At 39.6% G+C, this 17,613-nt stretch overlaps 3 protein-coding genes across 4 annotated transcripts; 1 reads left to right on the plus strand and 2 right to left on the minus strand.

Annotated features, from left to right (window-relative positions):
- Window positions 1-1,048: 1,048 nt before the first annotated feature.
- Window positions 1,049-5,261, minus strand: crym (crystallin, mu). Its single transcript, XM_034708130.1, has 8 exons — window positions 4,969-5,261; window positions 4,727-4,877; window positions 4,572-4,634; window positions 4,357-4,458; window positions 2,881-3,064; window positions 2,632-2,753; window positions 2,456-2,540; window positions 1,049-2,314 (listed from the first exon to the last, which is right to left on the minus strand). Exons 1-8 carry the CDS (start codon window positions 5,133-5,135, stop codon window positions 2,241-2,243), a joined length of 948 nt encoding a protein of 315 aa, XP_034564021.1. The 5' UTR covers window positions 5,136-5,261; the 3' UTR covers window positions 1,049-2,240.
- A 1,126-nt stretch (window positions 5,262-6,387) lies between these two features.
- snu13b (SNU13 homolog, small nuclear ribonucleoprotein b (U4/U6.U5)) lies at window positions 6,388-8,139 on the minus strand. Its single transcript, XM_034708481.1, has 3 exons — window positions 7,904-8,139; window positions 7,606-7,726; window positions 6,388-6,868 (listed from the first exon to the last, which is right to left on the minus strand). The coding sequence occupies exons 1-3, from the start codon at window positions 7,904-7,906 to the stop codon at window positions 6,606-6,608; spliced, it is 387 nt and encodes a 128-aa protein (XP_034564372.1). The 5' UTR covers window positions 7,907-8,139; the 3' UTR covers window positions 6,388-6,605.
- A 2,645-nt stretch (window positions 8,140-10,784) lies between these two features.
- On the plus strand, window positions 10,785-17,210 carry LOC117830372 (cytochrome b-c1 complex subunit 2, mitochondrial). Of its 2 annotated transcripts, none has more exons than XM_034708470.1 (14): window positions 10,785-10,917; window positions 12,321-12,422; window positions 12,672-12,821; window positions 13,006-13,070; window positions 13,164-13,220; window positions 13,375-13,499; window positions 13,616-13,713; window positions 14,781-14,838; window positions 15,001-15,096; window positions 15,214-15,413; window positions 15,519-15,599; window positions 15,704-15,780; window positions 16,558-16,711; window positions 16,865-17,210. In XM_034708470.1, exons 1-14 carry the CDS (start codon window positions 10,885-10,887, stop codon window positions 16,946-16,948), a joined length of 1,380 nt encoding a protein of 459 aa, XP_034564361.1. In that variant the 5' UTR covers window positions 10,785-10,884; the 3' UTR covers window positions 16,949-17,210. The 2 variants fall into 2 exon arrangements, with proteins under 2 accessions (XP_034564361.1, XP_034564362.1); XM_034708471.1 differs by lacking the exon at window positions 12,321-12,422 and adding an exon at window positions 12,199-12,285 and having other exon boundaries at window positions 10,786-10,917.
- The last annotated feature ends 403 nt before the right edge of the window (window positions 17,211-17,613 follow it).

A 17,613-nucleotide genomic window follows, 5' to 3' on the forward strand; every position in this document is an offset into this window, starting at 1 on the left:
CAAATGTCAGGTCAATCAAACGCTGAGGAGGCATGTCCCTCTCCTCACTTGTCCAGCTCTTCTTTACTGGGTTTTTGTACCTATCCCAGTACTAATCAGTTTATCCCCTGAATCTTCATTCTCTGTCATCTTGATTTGCCTAACTATGTGGCAAATTGTCAAAGACATGATGTCACTCGACGGGCATCACATGTTTCATGGACTGAAGGTCCTGGAACTTCCTCTCTTTGATTGACAGAGCAAGAATCATCTTTAGAGCTTCTTCTGCGCTATAGATTATGTTGCTTCTTGAAGCAGCTGCCATCATGAAAGCTTGTTAAATTGCCTAAGTCAGACATTTTATCCTAAGGAATCAAAAATGTTGACTTAGGAGAAGAATAAAATTGCCCAAGTCACCCTCTTGACATAGGCCATTGTCCTATAGGGCATAAAGAGCATAATCCTTTCAACTAAGGATTAAGGCGATTTTACCAGAGGTGACCAGAATCATCAAGAGATGATTTAGGCCAAAAACTCATTTTCGTCAAAAAATGACTTAAGCCATTATTTTGATAGGGTGACGATTTGTAAAAGTGACCAACCATTCCCTCCACTACTACAAGCAGTTCAACATTTGATTAAGGCATTTAATTTGTTCTACTTATACTTTAATGTTTTGTGCATACTAGCGAAAGAAGGCAGGCTATGACACCAATCTCTTGGGGCTGTGGCTTAGTGATAGTCGGCTTAGTGGTTGGTGGTTCAATCCCAGCTCTTGTGGTCCACATACTTAAGACACTGAACTTCAAATTGCTCAGCCAGTGGTGTAAGAATTAGTAAGACAAGAATGAATCAAGGGATTAGTTACCACTGATGGCCACTTGGGAGAGCAGACTACCATCATGTGGCATGACTGAGTGAAAGTGATATGTAGTGTAAACAGTGGTGGACAAAGTACACAGCTTCATTATTTAAGTCAAAGTATAGATACTTCAGGTCAAATATTACTCCAATACATGTGACATTTTCAAAATACATAAGTGCAGTCAAGAATACATAGGAGTACATTCTGTTACATCATGTTTATTTAGAAACCATTACTTGAAATCTCTAAAAACTATACCATGGAATAAAAACAGAAACTAAGTTATTCCAAACACAGACAACTGAGTTTGAATGTTCATCTGGAACACGGGCTGAAGAGATCGCCATGGGTGCTCAGGTGGAGAATAATAGCCATCATTACCACCTCTAAATGAACTGCCTGATCAGAGTGAAATTTGTTCCGTGTTTGCTCCACGTTCAACCGTGGAGATGCACGGTATACACGTATGACTAAACCACTGAGACAAACAGAACTACACAAACACATTTTACTGTCTTAGGGATCAGATTTCAGAAAGAGAACGAAATTCATGAGCTGACTTCAAAGCTAAAGTAGTGAGTAACTAGAGCACTGATAGAAATGTAGTGAAGTAAAAAGTACAATAATTGTCTTCTGAATGTAGTGGAGTAAAAGTAATAAGTTCCCCTAAAAAATAATACTCACGTAAATTACAGATCCTCAAAAAATGTACTTAAGTACAGTACTCGAGTAAATTTACTCTGTTCCTGTTCACCACTGAGTGTAAAGCTGCTTTGGGAGTCCAGAAGCCATGAGAAAACGCTACACAAGTATAGTATATTAAACTTTTCAATTGAGCTAAGCTGCTAGACACAGTTTTCGTGTGAACAAACCAAACTGAAGACATGAAACATGGCAACTATGCATTGTGATTTGCCTGAAATGAATCGCCTGAAATGAATCGCCTGAGCAGACCAACACTTATTGTTAGCATGCTAGCAGACAGGTGACCAAAAGTACAAAAAATGTATTAGTATAGATGCATTGTAAGGAAATTGAAATTTGTTCTTGCTTTTTTCATACATAAAGACAGAGGAAGTTCAACTAGTACAGCTAATAAAACTCTGCATTTGAAATGATGATGATAAACTGCTTAAAATCACATAAAAAATGTATTAATTGAGCACAGTTTTAGAGAACTAAGTTTACATCTGATGTATATGTTTACAGCAAATTTAACTGGTAATGGAATGGTGGCAAGGAAAATATTATACAAAAAGTTGGGTTTGAAAATTCTGTCTTGATTTTTCTTATTTTACCTTAACCCCAGTTAACTTGTAATCTTTAAATCTTTTGTGTTGTCTTAAATTGTGTGCAGTGCAGGCGGTTTAAGGCACGGTCAGAATACATATGCACTTCATAGTTTTCTGTCTTGGGCGCTCCACTGGTCAAACACCAGCTTAGCAGACACTGCATCTTCAACTCCCATTCCTGATTTTGAGGAGACAAATCAAGTAATGTTACTCTGAATAGAATAAAAAAGTTGGAAAGTATCTCATACATGTGCGTGACTTGAAAATTAGGTCTAATCCACACACAATGGACTTGTTTTCAGTACTATGCAGGGCTTACCAAGGGATTTGAATACAGTGGTCTTCTCTCTGTGTGCAGGTTTTGTCCCATTTATAACATCTCCAATCTCTGCAAAGACCTCGGCCTGAAAACAAGATCAACAATACATTTTATTTTCAACGCATATTGTGAAAATAGAGCTGATAACACACACTTTATCAACCTGACAAACTCACCCCTGAAAGGATGACGTCACCAGACTCAGTCAGTGCTCCCTCCCTGCTGTCAGCGTACACCACAGCCTCCTTCATCATCACGTCATCCAGCTCCCGCCAGTTTGGCCTGCAAGCTCCCACGGCTGCTCAGCAACAAAAGAGAAACACAGCAAAATACCAGTATTAGTAGTATGTTTTTGTTTGTTGCTGCAGTAGCATTGATATTGACTTAGCCAATGTTATTTTTGTGTGTTCCTTTTATTGTCTCACCTGCTACATGTGCTCCTGGTTTGACCCACTGACCAAACAGCACTGGCTCTATGGATCTTGTTACTGTCACTATAGCATCTGCTCCCCTCACAGCCTCCTCCACTGAGACAAATGGTTTCACTGGACCACTGACAGATTTGCAAAATCTCTCTGCGGACTCCCTTGTGCGGCTCCACACGCGCACCTGGGAAATAAGACCCATGGGCAGAAATTAACCAATTGCTTTAAATAACATTGTTTCAGTTGATTATATATTTTAACATTTTGGGATGTACATGTATATTCTCTCGACCCAATATTTAGATAAAACAGTCAACAATACTCTTATCACTGTAAGCTAAATCTAAAACAAATAGCTTGTAAGCTTAGACTGGCTCTTAAAGACACAGTGGCGCAGCTTGGTTGGCTCTGTCCAAACATAACAAATCAAAGTCTAACAATTCCTCTACCTCACTGCTTTTATTCTTTAACATGTTTGTTTAAACGTAGACTCATTAAATAGTCTGTGGTAAAGTACTGACATTTGTGTGTAGCATGTCAGATTTGCGCTTCAGGCTAGAAAATGCACCTAAATATGACTTAACAGTTTCAGTAGTATAGGTAGGTACCAGTCAATTATTACCCATATTTAACAGGCACAAGCAGGCCAACTGTTCAACTTGTCCTCAAAAACAACTGTAGCCTGCAAAGAAAGAATCTGACTCAGAGCTCCTGGTGTCTGAAAACATATTCCGATAGTTTTACACTTTAGTTGTTGCACATTTTGATTAAGTTCTGACTTTTACACTTTAGTGGTGCATCTTTAGGGCAGAGAAAGGCTCCTCCAGTTCTAAGCTAACCAACCAGCTTCCCAATATTAGCTTTTATTTCAAACTGTTAAAGCTCCTGTGAGGAGTTTTTACAGCCGGTTATGAAACAGACTGGGATTAAAACTGATGCTTCTACATGACCTACAACAGCAAGCAAAATCCATCAGCTAGAAGATTTACAGTTCCCATACAGTTGTTTTTAATGTCAGACACCACTTGGGCGAGGTAGGTGTCAAACTAAATTATCAAATGCATGCTGCTCACACAGCTTTGTTTTCACATTTTCAATGGTAAAGATTCTCAGTAATGTGGTACATTTTATTGGGAAAAAGGGCAGGATGATATTTTTTTGTCAAAAACACTGCATTTTAGGTGCACATGTTCAGCGAGGACCATTTTGTCCACAGAGGGTACCAATATAGATAAAAACCAAAGGTTAATTACTAGAGCTTTAGATAAGCAGCGACCTAAAGTTAAGCAAAAAGTAGAACTTTCAAATACACATGGTTTTATAGTTCCTGAACATTATGGTATATTGTTCCACAGTCCCACACATCACATAGGACCAAGTTTTACTTTACCTTACATTGTCCTGAATCACAGGATCAATACAGGCTTCACTTCAGCTTGCTTTTCAAACATTAACTTTTTTGTTTTTTAGTATTACCTCTTTGAATGAAAATATTTCTGTGAAGACATTGTAATGACTCAAGGCCTGTTTGCCGGTCCCTAAGATAGCCAAAACCTCTGCGTCAGGGCGCATCAGCAGCTGTGAGAAAAAAATACCAGGACAAAATAATGGGTAACAACAACATTTGAACATAAGTTTAAGACTTTAGAGCAAACATTGACAGCAGGAGCTTCAAAAAGAAAACAATATACCTTAGCAGAGATGGCCGAGGCTGCAGCTGTCCTCATGTCTGTGATGGCTCCTCCATCCATGACCTGCAGGTTGGAAAGCAGTTAAGGTTGACGAATACTTAAAGAATACATTTAGCATTGTTTGAATGTTTCAGTAATACGGTCGTTTTACTCACAGCCTTAACATTCCCATACTCAGGGTCCAGCAGCACCACAGTGGCTTGCGTGGATGGCAAATTTGAACCTTCTTCCCTCTTGTAAAAACACACGAACTTTGTGCTTAGGACTCCGTCAATCTCCATGTACGTCGGCATCAAACCCAGGAAACTGGAGAGAGACAGCGTGGCAGACAGAAAAAGCAACATAAGTTACAGATGCAACTACTATATGAACACTTTAATTCTTCCTTGAAGCCTACCCATTATGTTTCTGCAGAGGCACAGTGGTGCGCACAGGCTGGATCACCTCCGCGCTGTCCCGTTTGGAGAACTTCCCCAAAGCCTCTTCCAGTCGCGGGATCAGGTCTCTGAATTGCAGCAGCCGCGCCACTTCATGTTCCCATATGACAACAGGAGGGGCAGCCATCTTTTGTGTAATTAAAATATGTAGTGTGGTGTCTGAATCCGGGGCAGGGGTTTATATTGGGCCAAAGTTCATGTAGCAACCGGTTGAATCAATGCTGCGTTCAAGAGCCAGAGGCTCTTAAAACACTTTGGTGTGAGGGCCGAGGCAGGCTTCCAAGCAGGGGCGTCAAACTCATATCAGTTCAGGGGCCAAATACTGCCCAAGTTGAAGTGGGCCAGACCAGTAAAATCATAACATAATAACCTATAAATACAGACAACTCTACATTTTTTCGTTTGTTTTCGTGCAAAAAAGTACAAGTACATTCTGAAAATGTTCACATTTAATGAACTATCTTTCTATAAAAACAGTTTTTGGATTTTTTGCCACGATGAGGGCCGAATATTTTAATCTTTAAGCCCTGAAACCTGCTGTGAACCCACCAAACACACAGGTTACCCATTCACCTGACACAGTGTAATGTTTAATGCAAAAGAACAGAGATTATAATAATGAAGAAGGTAAAGTTGATTATTTTGCACCCCTCAGCTCCAGCATGAACAGTTTGCTTGCATGAAAGTGTTGTGTGCAGGGGTGTAGTGCTAGTGTTAGTAGTTAGTGGATCATCTTATAGTGCTCTAAAAAGTCTTGATGAATCTCAACCAAATTATGCAAACAGCAAGTCATCTATTTTCTCACTTTGGGAAAAAAGCACAGTTCAGGTGCGCTCCGTCAACATTATGATTTTATGCGACTCCCAGAGGACAAGTTTAAAATAGTAGTTACTTTTATTGGAAATTGCAGTTAACGTCTTCTCTGTCATTTTTTCACTTTGTAAAGTCGTTCCGCGGGCCAGATTGGAACCTCTGGTGGGCCGGTTTTGGCCCGCAGGCTGCATGTTTGACACCTCTACTTTAGGTCAACAGATAAGCCTTATTTCTTTGACAATTCGTATTATACAATGCAAACGGTTGGCAAATATGCAACATAAATCAAACAGAATTTCCTTAGAAGAACATATTATCCTTAAATGTCAGTTTGAGTTTACCATAGACCAGCATAGCGTAAATATGTTTAATGTTAATGTCCCCTGGGTTGAAAGACTGGTTATACTGGCTTAATTCCACTCTTGCCACCTAAAAAACATTGATGTGTCAGAGGCCTAAAGTAACTAATATATATATATATATATATATATATATATATATATATATATATTCATACATGAATTTTATTAGATTTGTCAAAACAATTTCAAGAATGAGCATAATAGTTTAAATAAAAAATGTTTTTATTATGAATCAGAACATGCCGTAGCAAACTGATACACTGAAGTGGACTTGTTATCCTAAAATGTAAAAAACAAAATCTATTTTTCTTGTCGTGCATAACAGCTTTTTTTTCCATCAAACAAGAGACAAGAATATTTTCAAACTGGAATTTGTCCCCCTTTTATCCAAGGAGATTATTTTCACATCAGTGCAACATCATTTACACAAGCAGTCTCTCAATGGCCATCTGAACAGACTGAATCTGCGGTTTGAGCTGAGACCCCTCCTTTATGGTGACTGAGGTAGCAATGACGGGGCGCGAAACCCCACAGGCTCTGCCCAGGGCCTGCTTAGAGCGTACAAACACGTACGGCACATTCTTGTCCTCACAGAGGAGAGGCAGGTGGAGGATGATCTCCAGTGGTTCAGCATCAGCAGCCATCACAATGAACTCAGAGATGCCTCTGTTCAGGGTTTTGGTGGCTGGGGGAAAAAAAAGATCATGTCAGTATTCACATCAACTCTTTTTTGTTTTTGTAACCCACCACACTGGTAGCCGATTGATAACCTCTTAAAAGTGAAAATAAATTCATAAAACCGTAACCAAAAAAAGAAATGTATTATATAGAACAACTGACTTTCTCACTAAGACATGCAATGAAAAAAGGTGAAAAATATTGGAAGAACTGGACAACTTATATGAATGTGTAATGATGTATGTGTTATGTTCTGCTGTGGAAAATGCCTTGTTTTTGCCTCCTGTGGACATGCATGCTGTTGAATAACACAGCTAGCCACCCCACTATTTGTTGGTTTTTCCTCTCTGTCCCTTACTATGGTATATTATCAAGCATTTTACCTCACTCATGAAGATGACCCTGTCTGTCTTATGTTCTCAGTATTGTTTGTAAAATATTTGTTATAAAACAAGAAAAACTAAGTCTAAAAAAAGGAAACCATAACCAACGAGACACTGTCTGTCAATCAATTAATTAATGCAGGTTATTTTGGGTGATAGTAACTTCCAAAAGTGAAGTGTATTGAACAAGTCAATGTGTGAATGAACATTGTGGACACAAGCCATGTGTGTAACGGTTTTAGCTTGAGGAGACACCACGTTTCCTTGACCACACTGTTGAATCCATCGAAAGCTATGAAATAGCCACCCATATGTGATCCATAAATGGAGTTTCTATCAGTTACCATCACGTATTATTCACCTTCATTAGCCCCCTTTCTCAACTGTTTGTAGTTTGAGGCTTGCTGCACCAGGTCCAGGATGGTTTTGGTCAGCGTGGCGTCGGCCAGGGGGTAGGCCTTCGGGTTCACTTGAGGTTCAGTCTGTGAACGGCAATCAAAATGAAAACAAACGAAAATAACAATGAGAAATGTTATGAGGTTCACGAACACGAGTAACAATCGAGTTTAATGTTTCTTAGCGCAAAACCTACTTTCTACAGCTCGCTAATAGCTAGCTTGTTTGTTAGCATGTTAGTTCATTCAGATAGCAGCACTCACCATGGTCAATGTTTTTCCTTTTTATCCGGCCCTCTCGGCGAAATGCTTCACGGAGGACTATTTGATTTCCCCTAAATCGGAAAGGGTAAAGAGATCAATAAAGGTTTGTATCTAAGTTGTATATTTTGCTGATCTATGAACTCCCTTAGATCAGTCGCATGCAGTCAGTCTGGACGTTTACCACACGTGTGAGGTACCGCACATGCGCATAGAAAAGCCAGCGAAAACGACCGGAAGTGTATGTTGTTAATCATCATCTTCTTCTTCTTGGGTTTTTATTGGCGGTTGGCAAACAACTTCTAGGTGCATTACCGCCACCTACTGGCGTGGAGTGTGGATTGGAACTATCTTCTCTAAGAAATAATTATAATACAAAGAAATAAAATAGATAAATACAAAGAAATAACAATAATAATAATATTTCAAATTGAAAATTATAGAAATACTATCGAAACTAAATCATCTGCATCAACTTAGTTCTATTCAAGTTCAGCATCCATTAAATTTCTTTGTAAAATATCAAATATGTTCAATGTCATCTTGTTCTCTCTCAGCCTCCTTATTATTTATCTTCTTTCAGTATCATAACTTTGGCAGTTCATGACTATGTGTTCCACTGTTTCTTCTTCTGTACAAAAGTCACATATTCCTGTTGGATATTTCCTTATTCTGACGGCACTACTATTCAATGTTGAGTGACCAAAATGTAGTCTAGATATTATTACTTCCTCTCTATGCGATCTGAAGGTACTCCTCATTTTGTGTATGTTGCTAATTTACGCCTCTGGATTATAAACAGATTTTTTTATTTACGCTTATTTGCATGGATTTTGATTACATTGATAGTGCCCCCAGGTTAAATAATAATGATGAATTAAAAAAAAAAAAAGATTTTTTCAAAAGTATTTTGGCAACAGCATCCCAAGATTGATACTTTTAGTTTCTGTTTTTTTTTTATTTAAAGAAATACATTAAACCACAAAATAATAATAAAAGCATCAGAAACAATGCCACTGAGTCAAGTATAAAAGGTATTAAAAGTGTTTTATCTCTTATTTCATTATTTCACTTTACAACCATAGACTGTATAAAATATGGACATAGTATCCGTGACGTCACCCATCTGTTTCTGAAGCGCTGTTTTAAGGCCAATCGTCGGCGGGAGCCATATTGCTGCTGTCGCGCGAATGTGACATAAAGAGGCAGGCTTTGAGCCTCCTCGCCAACAGCTACAGTGTTCCCGTCTGTCAATCAAGTCAGCTGTGCCTCTCATTGGAAGACTCGTAATCTCAATATCTTTGAAACTACCGCGTTATGAAAAAATTCACATCCCCTCACAGTGTGTGCCGATCGAGAAATGAGCTATCCAGACTACACTCGTCTTTTGAACCAGGCTGTACACAGGTTTAATCCTGCTGAATTGGTGTGTATGTGGTTTCCGGTACTTCCAGAGCCAGCCTCAAGCGGATCCTCAATGAACTGCAGTTTTTAGCACTTCCACATTGGACTCATATTTTTAGATCCGAGGTTTACAACACGCATTGTGGGTGCCAAAATACACCAACATTTTAAGGCGGTTCAGTGAACAGAATTTTTTGATAAGATTCTTGATTCTTTAAAAATTATTTTACAATTTGCAATACATATCCAGTGAATTTTGAATTTATTCTACTTTGAAACAAGGTTTTTGGAGGCAATGGTAAAACCTTAAAAGTTATGTACTGTAGGTGGTATCTCCCTGTTCAGTCCCACATAAAAATACTCTTAGGATTAATTCATTTTCACCCAGAGGGTTGAATCAACAACATTTGTTAGATGAGATTAGGGTTGTAAAATTCCAGGAATTTTCAAAGTTGAAACTTTCCATGGGAATTAATGGGAATTTATAGGAATAAACGGGAATAAACCAGGAATTTACTAAATTGAAGATTGACTCTTAATGGGAAATTAAATATAGTTGGGTAAAATATATTTTAGCATAATTCTGACTAAAACAACCAGATTTCATGCAAGTACAGTTGAATATCTATGCTATTCCTCAATCACATGCACATTGCACACTGTTTACTGCAGGGCTGTTGAGACCACGCCCCCTACATGCCCTTTTTATTTGCATGTTGAATGGGATTATTTTTCAGGGAGAGGTGGTGGACGAGCTAACCCAGCACCAGAGGGAATACTGGCAGAGTAGCATCATGCTAACAGAGCTAACACCGGACACGAACGCCACATTGGAAGGATTACACCTGTTGTGGGCGGACAGGATACAGGAGAGCAAGACTGAACACACTGGTGAAGAAGGCCAGCTCAGTCCTGGACCCTGTTGAGGTGGTGGCTGACAGGAGGATTATGGCCAATCTGTCGTCTTTGATGAACTTTTTTTTTTAGATATATATTCTGATAGATTAGATATAATTTGACATAGAGTGGTCTAGACCTCCTATGTTTGCAAAAGCGTCTTGAGATAACGTTTGTTGTGATTTGGCGCTATACAAATAAAGATTGATTGATTGATTGATTGATAATATTTAACTCAACATTCATATTTTGGTCTTCAATGAAAAAAAGTTATTGTTCAATAAAATATTTAACACCTGATAAAGTTCTACTTACAAATAAATCTGTTTTAATTGTATTATTTTGGATGGATGTCTGCTTATGAACAAAACACATAATTATGCTTGGATATGATACCTTTCCATTAAATTCCCATAAATTCCAATTTGGAATATTTCCAAAATTCCCCAGTTTAACTTCCCATGGAAATTTACCAGAAATTCTCCACCCCTTTGCAACCCTAGATGAGATTAACAATCCTCTGAAAAATTGTGGACGTGCCTGTGGTCTCCGTGTCAACAGAGGGCGCACGCTCATCTGCTCAGTGGTACTTTTGTGAGCCAGGAGCACGCGGGGCATTCTGGGTAGGACATTTTCACGCCAGCCATATTGCTCCATCGTCCTGATTGAAGGAGAGAGGGGAGATGAAGGGGATCCGGGGAATCAGCCAGCTCTCGGTAAGGATTCTTTACTTAATCTACATCCGTCCTTGACGGGATAGCCGCAGATAAACCGGTTGTATGTTTTGGTTTTGGTTTTAATTCTAGAACGGTGTCAATTTTCAGGGTCATGTCAGGGCAAGGTGTGAGGAAGAGCAGAGTAGCAAACAGTGACTAGCTCTTAGGTAACAGCACTAACCCAGCAGATAACCCAAGAGAGTGTACCCGAGTCATGTAAACTGTGTCCTTAAACATCAGAGGTACTACAGTGTATCTCATGTCTTGAACTAGGGTTAACAACACTGTTTACTTTGGGTACTATTCAAGGCAATGAACGCATCACCTCCACTTCACGTCATGTTGACACCAGATGAAGCCTGAAAGGACTTGCTTACAGGGCACTTCTATTTACAGCGTTACACCCTTATTGTTGAAGTGAAATAAAAAGTAAGACCCATACTGAAAGACCTGAAAGTTTCTGTAATCCAAGACACTGTGCTTTACTTAAAAAGAGACATATTTTGACAGACTTGTATGACTCATTATGTGTTTTGAAAAGGTGCTTTTTTCATGTGATGACTTGCTTTCAACAAAGTTCATTCATCCTATTATTTATTTTAAGATCTTGAATGTTCCTGATGTCAGCTTTCCTAAAAGTGCCCTCACCTCAGACCTTAAAGCTGCTGTTGGTAGTCATGGAGTAAACATCTGTTCAGAGAAAGGGACTTCGAATGCCAACACTACCCCTCCTAACCAGATTTCCTCTTAGCCCCCCAACACAGATCGGCGTGTGCAGGCTGAGGTGATTCTTGAGCCTGGTGGGACAGCTCAGGGTGTTTTAACCCTTTTCTGTCCATTGTTGATCTGTGGTGGAAGGAGGAGGAGGGAGGCAGAGGACTTGAGAGGTTACAGGATACTGTGGACCAAGTCACCAAAATAAATACATAAGGAAATAAGTCAAGATTGTGGCGAACTCATAACCAATCGGAGGATGTAGAAGGGGTCTCCCCTTAACCAACCAGGACAGAGGATTGGAGATTAGCTATGATTGGTCCATCTTAACGGGAACGAGGGGAATAATAACATTCCTTGATACAAAGGCATTGGAAAATGCAGAGAATTCGCAATAGTCTCAAATTACTTCACTTACCGATGAGTACTGATGGGCATTATGACCTTTTCTCCAAACACAACAGAAAAAAAAGTCAATTTTTCTTACACCTTTCCTACCAACAGCAGCTTTAAACCAGTCACACATTAGTTGTAATGTCCCGATTCCCATGTTCTCTGTTTTTCCAGACAAGGCTTTACGCGGCCCAGGCGGCCCGTAAGCTGGAGTTCACAGGGGCGGCCGAACCTGTTAAGTTTCAGCCGCAGGATGTGCAGGTCAGTGATGGTTGACTTGTGTTTCTTCTCCACAGAAACGGTTCTATGCAGCTACCAGATCAGGCCAGTCACTTGCCCTGCCCTTAGCTGGCCTCAAGCTCTCTCCTGGGGCTGCCCACTCGTACCAGGACGTCCATGTATGTGTATGGGAGTGATGAGGAATGGCTGTGCTGGAGTTCTAAATTGAATGTTTTTGTGTCTGAGGATAACGTGATTACTTGTTTTATGCTTCTGCTGTTGTCCCATGGTGTTAACTTAAGGCATAAAATGTGAAGTAACTAAACCTGATGTAAAATGTCTTATAAGCTGACATGTTTTAACTCAACATGGATGGAAATGATGGAGTTAGGGACAAATATTTATTGTTTATGTGCCCTTCTGTCCAGGTGACCAGACTGCCTAGTGGACTGGTGATCGCCTCTCTGGAGAATTATTCCCCAGCCTCCAAGATCGGAGTCTTCGTCAAGGCCGGGTGTCGTTATGAGACCAATGACAACCAGGGTGTTACCCACCTTCTCCGGCTGGCATCCAACCTGGTAGGATATATGATCAGTTTTGTATTTTGTATTTTATACAGTTCTAAATGTGTGTCCATGTCGTTTTCCTTTCCCACATGTTGTAAAATAGTGTTACAATTAAATACATAGTGTGTATTCTGGAGTACCAGTATTTGCCCTCTGTTCTTGGCTTTGTGTTAACTTCACACCTGTGCTCTTTAAGACAACCAAAGGAGCTTCAGCTTTCAAGATATGTCGTGGTGTGGAGGCAGTGGGTGGCAGCATGAGGTCAGTAACCTCAAAGAAGGTCATAACATGCATTCAAAGATCTTCATTGATCCATTTTCTTACTCAAAAATCTGCATGTTTGTGCTTCCTCAGTGTGACTTCATCCAGGGAGAACATGAGCTACACCGTCGACTGCTTGAGAGATGACATGTGAGTCTATAAATAATCATTAAAATCAGCTACACGATGATGACGTCAGCTGTGATACTTTTTATTGTGCTGCAGGAGTTTTCACTTCGATGCACCGGTTCAATCCCTTCATATCACTAACACATTTTCCTCCCTTGTTTTTTTTCATCTGCAGTGACACAGTGATGGAGTATTTGATCAATGTGACCACAGCCCCCGAGTTCAGGGCATGGGAGGTATCAGACCTCACACCAAGGGTGAAGATGGATAAAGCACAGGCTGCACAGAGTGCTCAAATAAGTGGGTCTTATTTTCATGGAAGTGCCCTTTCAGATTTTAGACCAAAGAGGACATCAGCCTTTTAAGCTGTGACATAAGAATCTAGCATTTCGTTATCTCTCTTTCTGCCTCCTCAGGTATAATTGAAGCTCTTCATGCGGCTGCCTACAAGAACACTCTCTGTAACTCCCTGTACTGTCCCGACCACATGGTGGGAGACATCGAGTCTGAACATGTAAGGATTTCTTCTGTGTTTATTCCTGAAGTTCAGTGTTGGTAGTGTGGTTGTCAAATTTGTCAATACTTTGATGGTTTTGCTTCGATGAGCAAACAAAACAACAAATCAAGAACTTGCAGAAACGTATAAAGGTGCAAGATTTTTTTATATTTTTTTATTGTTTGCACACATCCTGCCCACTGTGTATGTGTCTCTGCTCGTCCCTACATCAAATATCAATGTTTTGTAGGGTCCTTTTGGTGTCTAAAAGAGATGCATCCGTTATGTTTAGCAAAAGAGAGAGTCAGTGATGCCAGCTAGAGCCGGAGTCCTGCATGGGTCCAATTTTACAAACCTGCATCCGCCTGTATCCGTAAGCTCAGTACTGAAACCCGATCTGTTACCCACAAATCATAGTCACAGTCAGAAGGTCAGTGCTGCACATTCACACATGCAAGAAGCAGGCACGAATACCAAGGGCCACAGCGCTTCTGTCCCTCCCTGTGTCTCACATACACATGGTCAAAACAATGAATGAATGTTACTAGTATAAGGACTGCTCACCTTCAGGCTATATTGCATAAAATAGACTGCAAACAATAACTTGAGGAATACATAATTTATCTTAGGAAAATTGTGTTTTCTGTCTTTACTTTGTCAGTTTGTCAAATGTTAGTCTGTGTTCAAATACCAATCCTGTACCAGCTCTGTGTAGTATTAGATAAATAAAGGTACCCAGTTGTGGGTGCCCAGGAGTTAATTTATTGTTCCTGCAGTACTGAACCAGGCATCTATAGCACTTCAGTTTTACTGGTGTTGTAGTAAAGCTTGAATTTCTGCTATCATAACAACCCTTGTCAGTAATAATAATAATTTTATTTGTAGAGCACTTTTCAAAACCGAGTTACAAAGTGCTTTACATGGGCAGCAAAATAAATCAGGCAGTTAATAAAAACACATAAGTCAAAATACAGAAATAAGAAATATTTTGAAAGAAAAAATTCTCCTAAAAGAACTCTAAAGGAATACAATTATTTTAAAATGTATTTCTTAAGACTCGCTTTTGTCTCCTGTTCTTTTTTCAGCTTCACCAGTTTGTCCAGAACAACTTCACAAGTGCAAGAATGGCTCTTGTTGGACTTGGTAAGGATCGTTAAAACTGTTACCAACATTTTGACATCAGTTCCATTTTCATTTGATGTGTTTAAATGAGGATGTAAATAGAAACTGTATAACAATAGAATGTGAAGTGTTAAATAAACTACCTAAATGTATTTTAGTTCATGATAATCATTTTTCCTTAAGGTGTCGACCACTCCGTGATGAAGCAAGTTGGCGAGCAGTTCCTCAACATCCGCAGTGGGGCTGGCACCACTGGAGCCGAGGCTCAGTATCGTGGAGGTGAGCTGGACCAGTAATGTAATAAATCAAGCCTCGTTTTACTTCTGCTTTACAAATTCCAACCCAAGAAACTTAAACACCCTGTAACTCTCCTCTCCTCCTCCTGACTCCCTGTAGGTGAGGTCCGTCTCCTGAGCACCAGCAGCATGGTCCACTCCGCGGTAGTCAGTCAGTCAGCAGCAGCAGGCAGCAGTGAGGCTCTAGCTTTCAGTGTGCTGCAGCATTTACTGGGAGCAGGTCCGCATATCAAGAGGGGGTCCTGCGCCTCCAGCAAACTTGTCCACGGTGTTGCCAAGGCAACTACTGACCCCTTTGATGTAAGTGGTCTTAGGTTTAGAGTTAAAACTTGTCCAGAGAAGTTCATAAGTCAGGACTTGAAATGACACTGCTTTTATTAAACCTTTTTCTCCTCTTCTGTGTAGGTGAGTGCGTTCAATGCGAGTTACTCTGACTCTGGCCTGTTTGGGGTCTACACCATTTCCCAGGCTGCAGCTGCTGGTGACGTGAGTATCCTATAATACAACAAGGCAGAGGCAGTATTCATTTTCCATTATGGAACTTTTGTGGATTATTCTGGCATAACCTCTGTCCTCTCCTTTCTCTCCAGGTGATTAAAGCCGCTCTTGCTCAGGTCAAGGCTGTTGCTGATGGTGGAGTCACCGCAGCCGACCTCACTCGGGCCAAGTAAGACTAAGATATGGCTATGATGCCTTTCCAAGATTTGATTAATTCAAGTTAAGCATGCACCCAGTATTGCATTTCCACTCTATTTCTATGTCAGTTTACGATAGCTCAATCAAAGATGGTTTAATGGTAATAAAGAAAAAAACAGTGTTGTTCATATGAAGCAGTACAAACAGCACTTTAAAGCAGGGATGTGCGCGTTTAGCTCAGTGAACGATTAAGTTAAAAAATTCCAACAGCTGATTTCTTCTCTTTAGCATTTTTTCAAGATGTAAGATAAAGAAAGGAGATATATCCTACCATAAATAAGCTATAAAAAAGACTGAACGCAGACGTAGGTTGTAATGGCTAGCTGATGTCTTTCTGCTCAGCTTAGCTAATTGACATAACTTTAGCAGGTTTCCCAAAAGCAAATAATTGTAATGCAAGCAGTGAAATAGTTTATTTTTGGGAAAACAGTACATTTATGTTCCCAAAAGAACTCGTACTCTGAAATCCATGTTCTTGCCATTAAGCAGTTCAGTTGCCACTTTGTGCCTGTAGGTGTTGCCATTCCTCCTGTCTTATACCATTAAGTCAACTTTTAGTCTTATTATGGTTCATTGTTTACCTGATACAGTTCATGGATACACAAAAGAAATAAAACAAGGGTTATTTAAATATTGAACAACTTATATTTGTCATTGTACTTAACGTGGTGTAGAAAGTTAATTAAGTTGAATCGTTTCCTCTTGCACTAATGTGGCTCATGATGCACTTGTTTTGTGTGGTCTGCAGGGCCCAGATGAAAGGCCAGTTCCTGATGTCTCTGGAGACTTCAGAGGGACTGCTGGAGACCATGGGCACTCAGGCTCTGGCTGAGGGATCATACTGCTCTCACGAGGAAATCTCCAAAAAGATTGACAATGTTTCCTTGACCGACGTCGCCAATGTAAGATATATTAGAATATTAAGAAAGATGTATTCACATAACACTGAACTGAATTTAGTTAGATCATTTATCATAAATATCAGAGTCATTTATTGTGTACATTTTTTGTTGTTAATACTGACCTTCTTAATTTTATTTTATTTTCGTTCCCAGGCTGCTAAGAAATTTGTGTCCGGCAAGAAGACGATGGCATCCAGTGGCAACCTCGCAAAAACACCCTTTGTGGATGAGATCTAAAGTCTCCCATGGCCCCTTGTCCTCTACCAAACTCCGATGGCAAAACAGAATTTGTTCCCTCCACAGAAAAAAGCAGAAGTCATCATCACTTTTTAAAAAGCTGTGGTTCTGAGAGATATAATGTCATAGCACCACTGGGTATTTATAGGTGTTGTAACAGTATGTTTTCAGGTTATTCTGAAATGTTGTGCTCCACTCATTTGTCCACATTAACTGTATAGCTGATGTAAAATAATGAATAAATTCTATCTACCTTACAGAGGGACTTGTTGTGATGTTTTGTGTCTTGGATACTTTAATTAAGCTTGATGGACTGTTTTTCAAAATTGCTTTTACAGTGCTTATCAAACTGTCCTCCTTTGTGCTCTACTTACTTGCTTCTTCCAAAGCTTTTGACTAGTTGTAAACCTAACAAAAGGCAAGAATAAACACTAAACGTGGATGAGTCAAAATAGGGGTTCGAAATTATGAAAAGTTTAAGAAACATTATTTCGGTAAAAGCAAGTCAGTGAACGTCTTATATAATTTTTTATTTTTACTTTATTTTTGTGAACCAGACCTTGAATTTGTGAGTGCGGATTTTGACTAAAATTGCTACATAATCCATTTTTATCGGAAACTCCGATAAAGGACAGTAACCTTTATCGGAGGTAACAGTAACAAAG

Source organism: Notolabrus celidotus, chromosome 18, assembly GCF_009762535.1.
Source record: "Notolabrus celidotus isolate fNotCel1 chromosome 18, fNotCel1.pri, whole genome shotgun sequence".
Classification (NCBI taxonomy): Eukaryota; Metazoa; Chordata; class Actinopteri; order Labriformes; family Labridae; genus Notolabrus; species Notolabrus celidotus.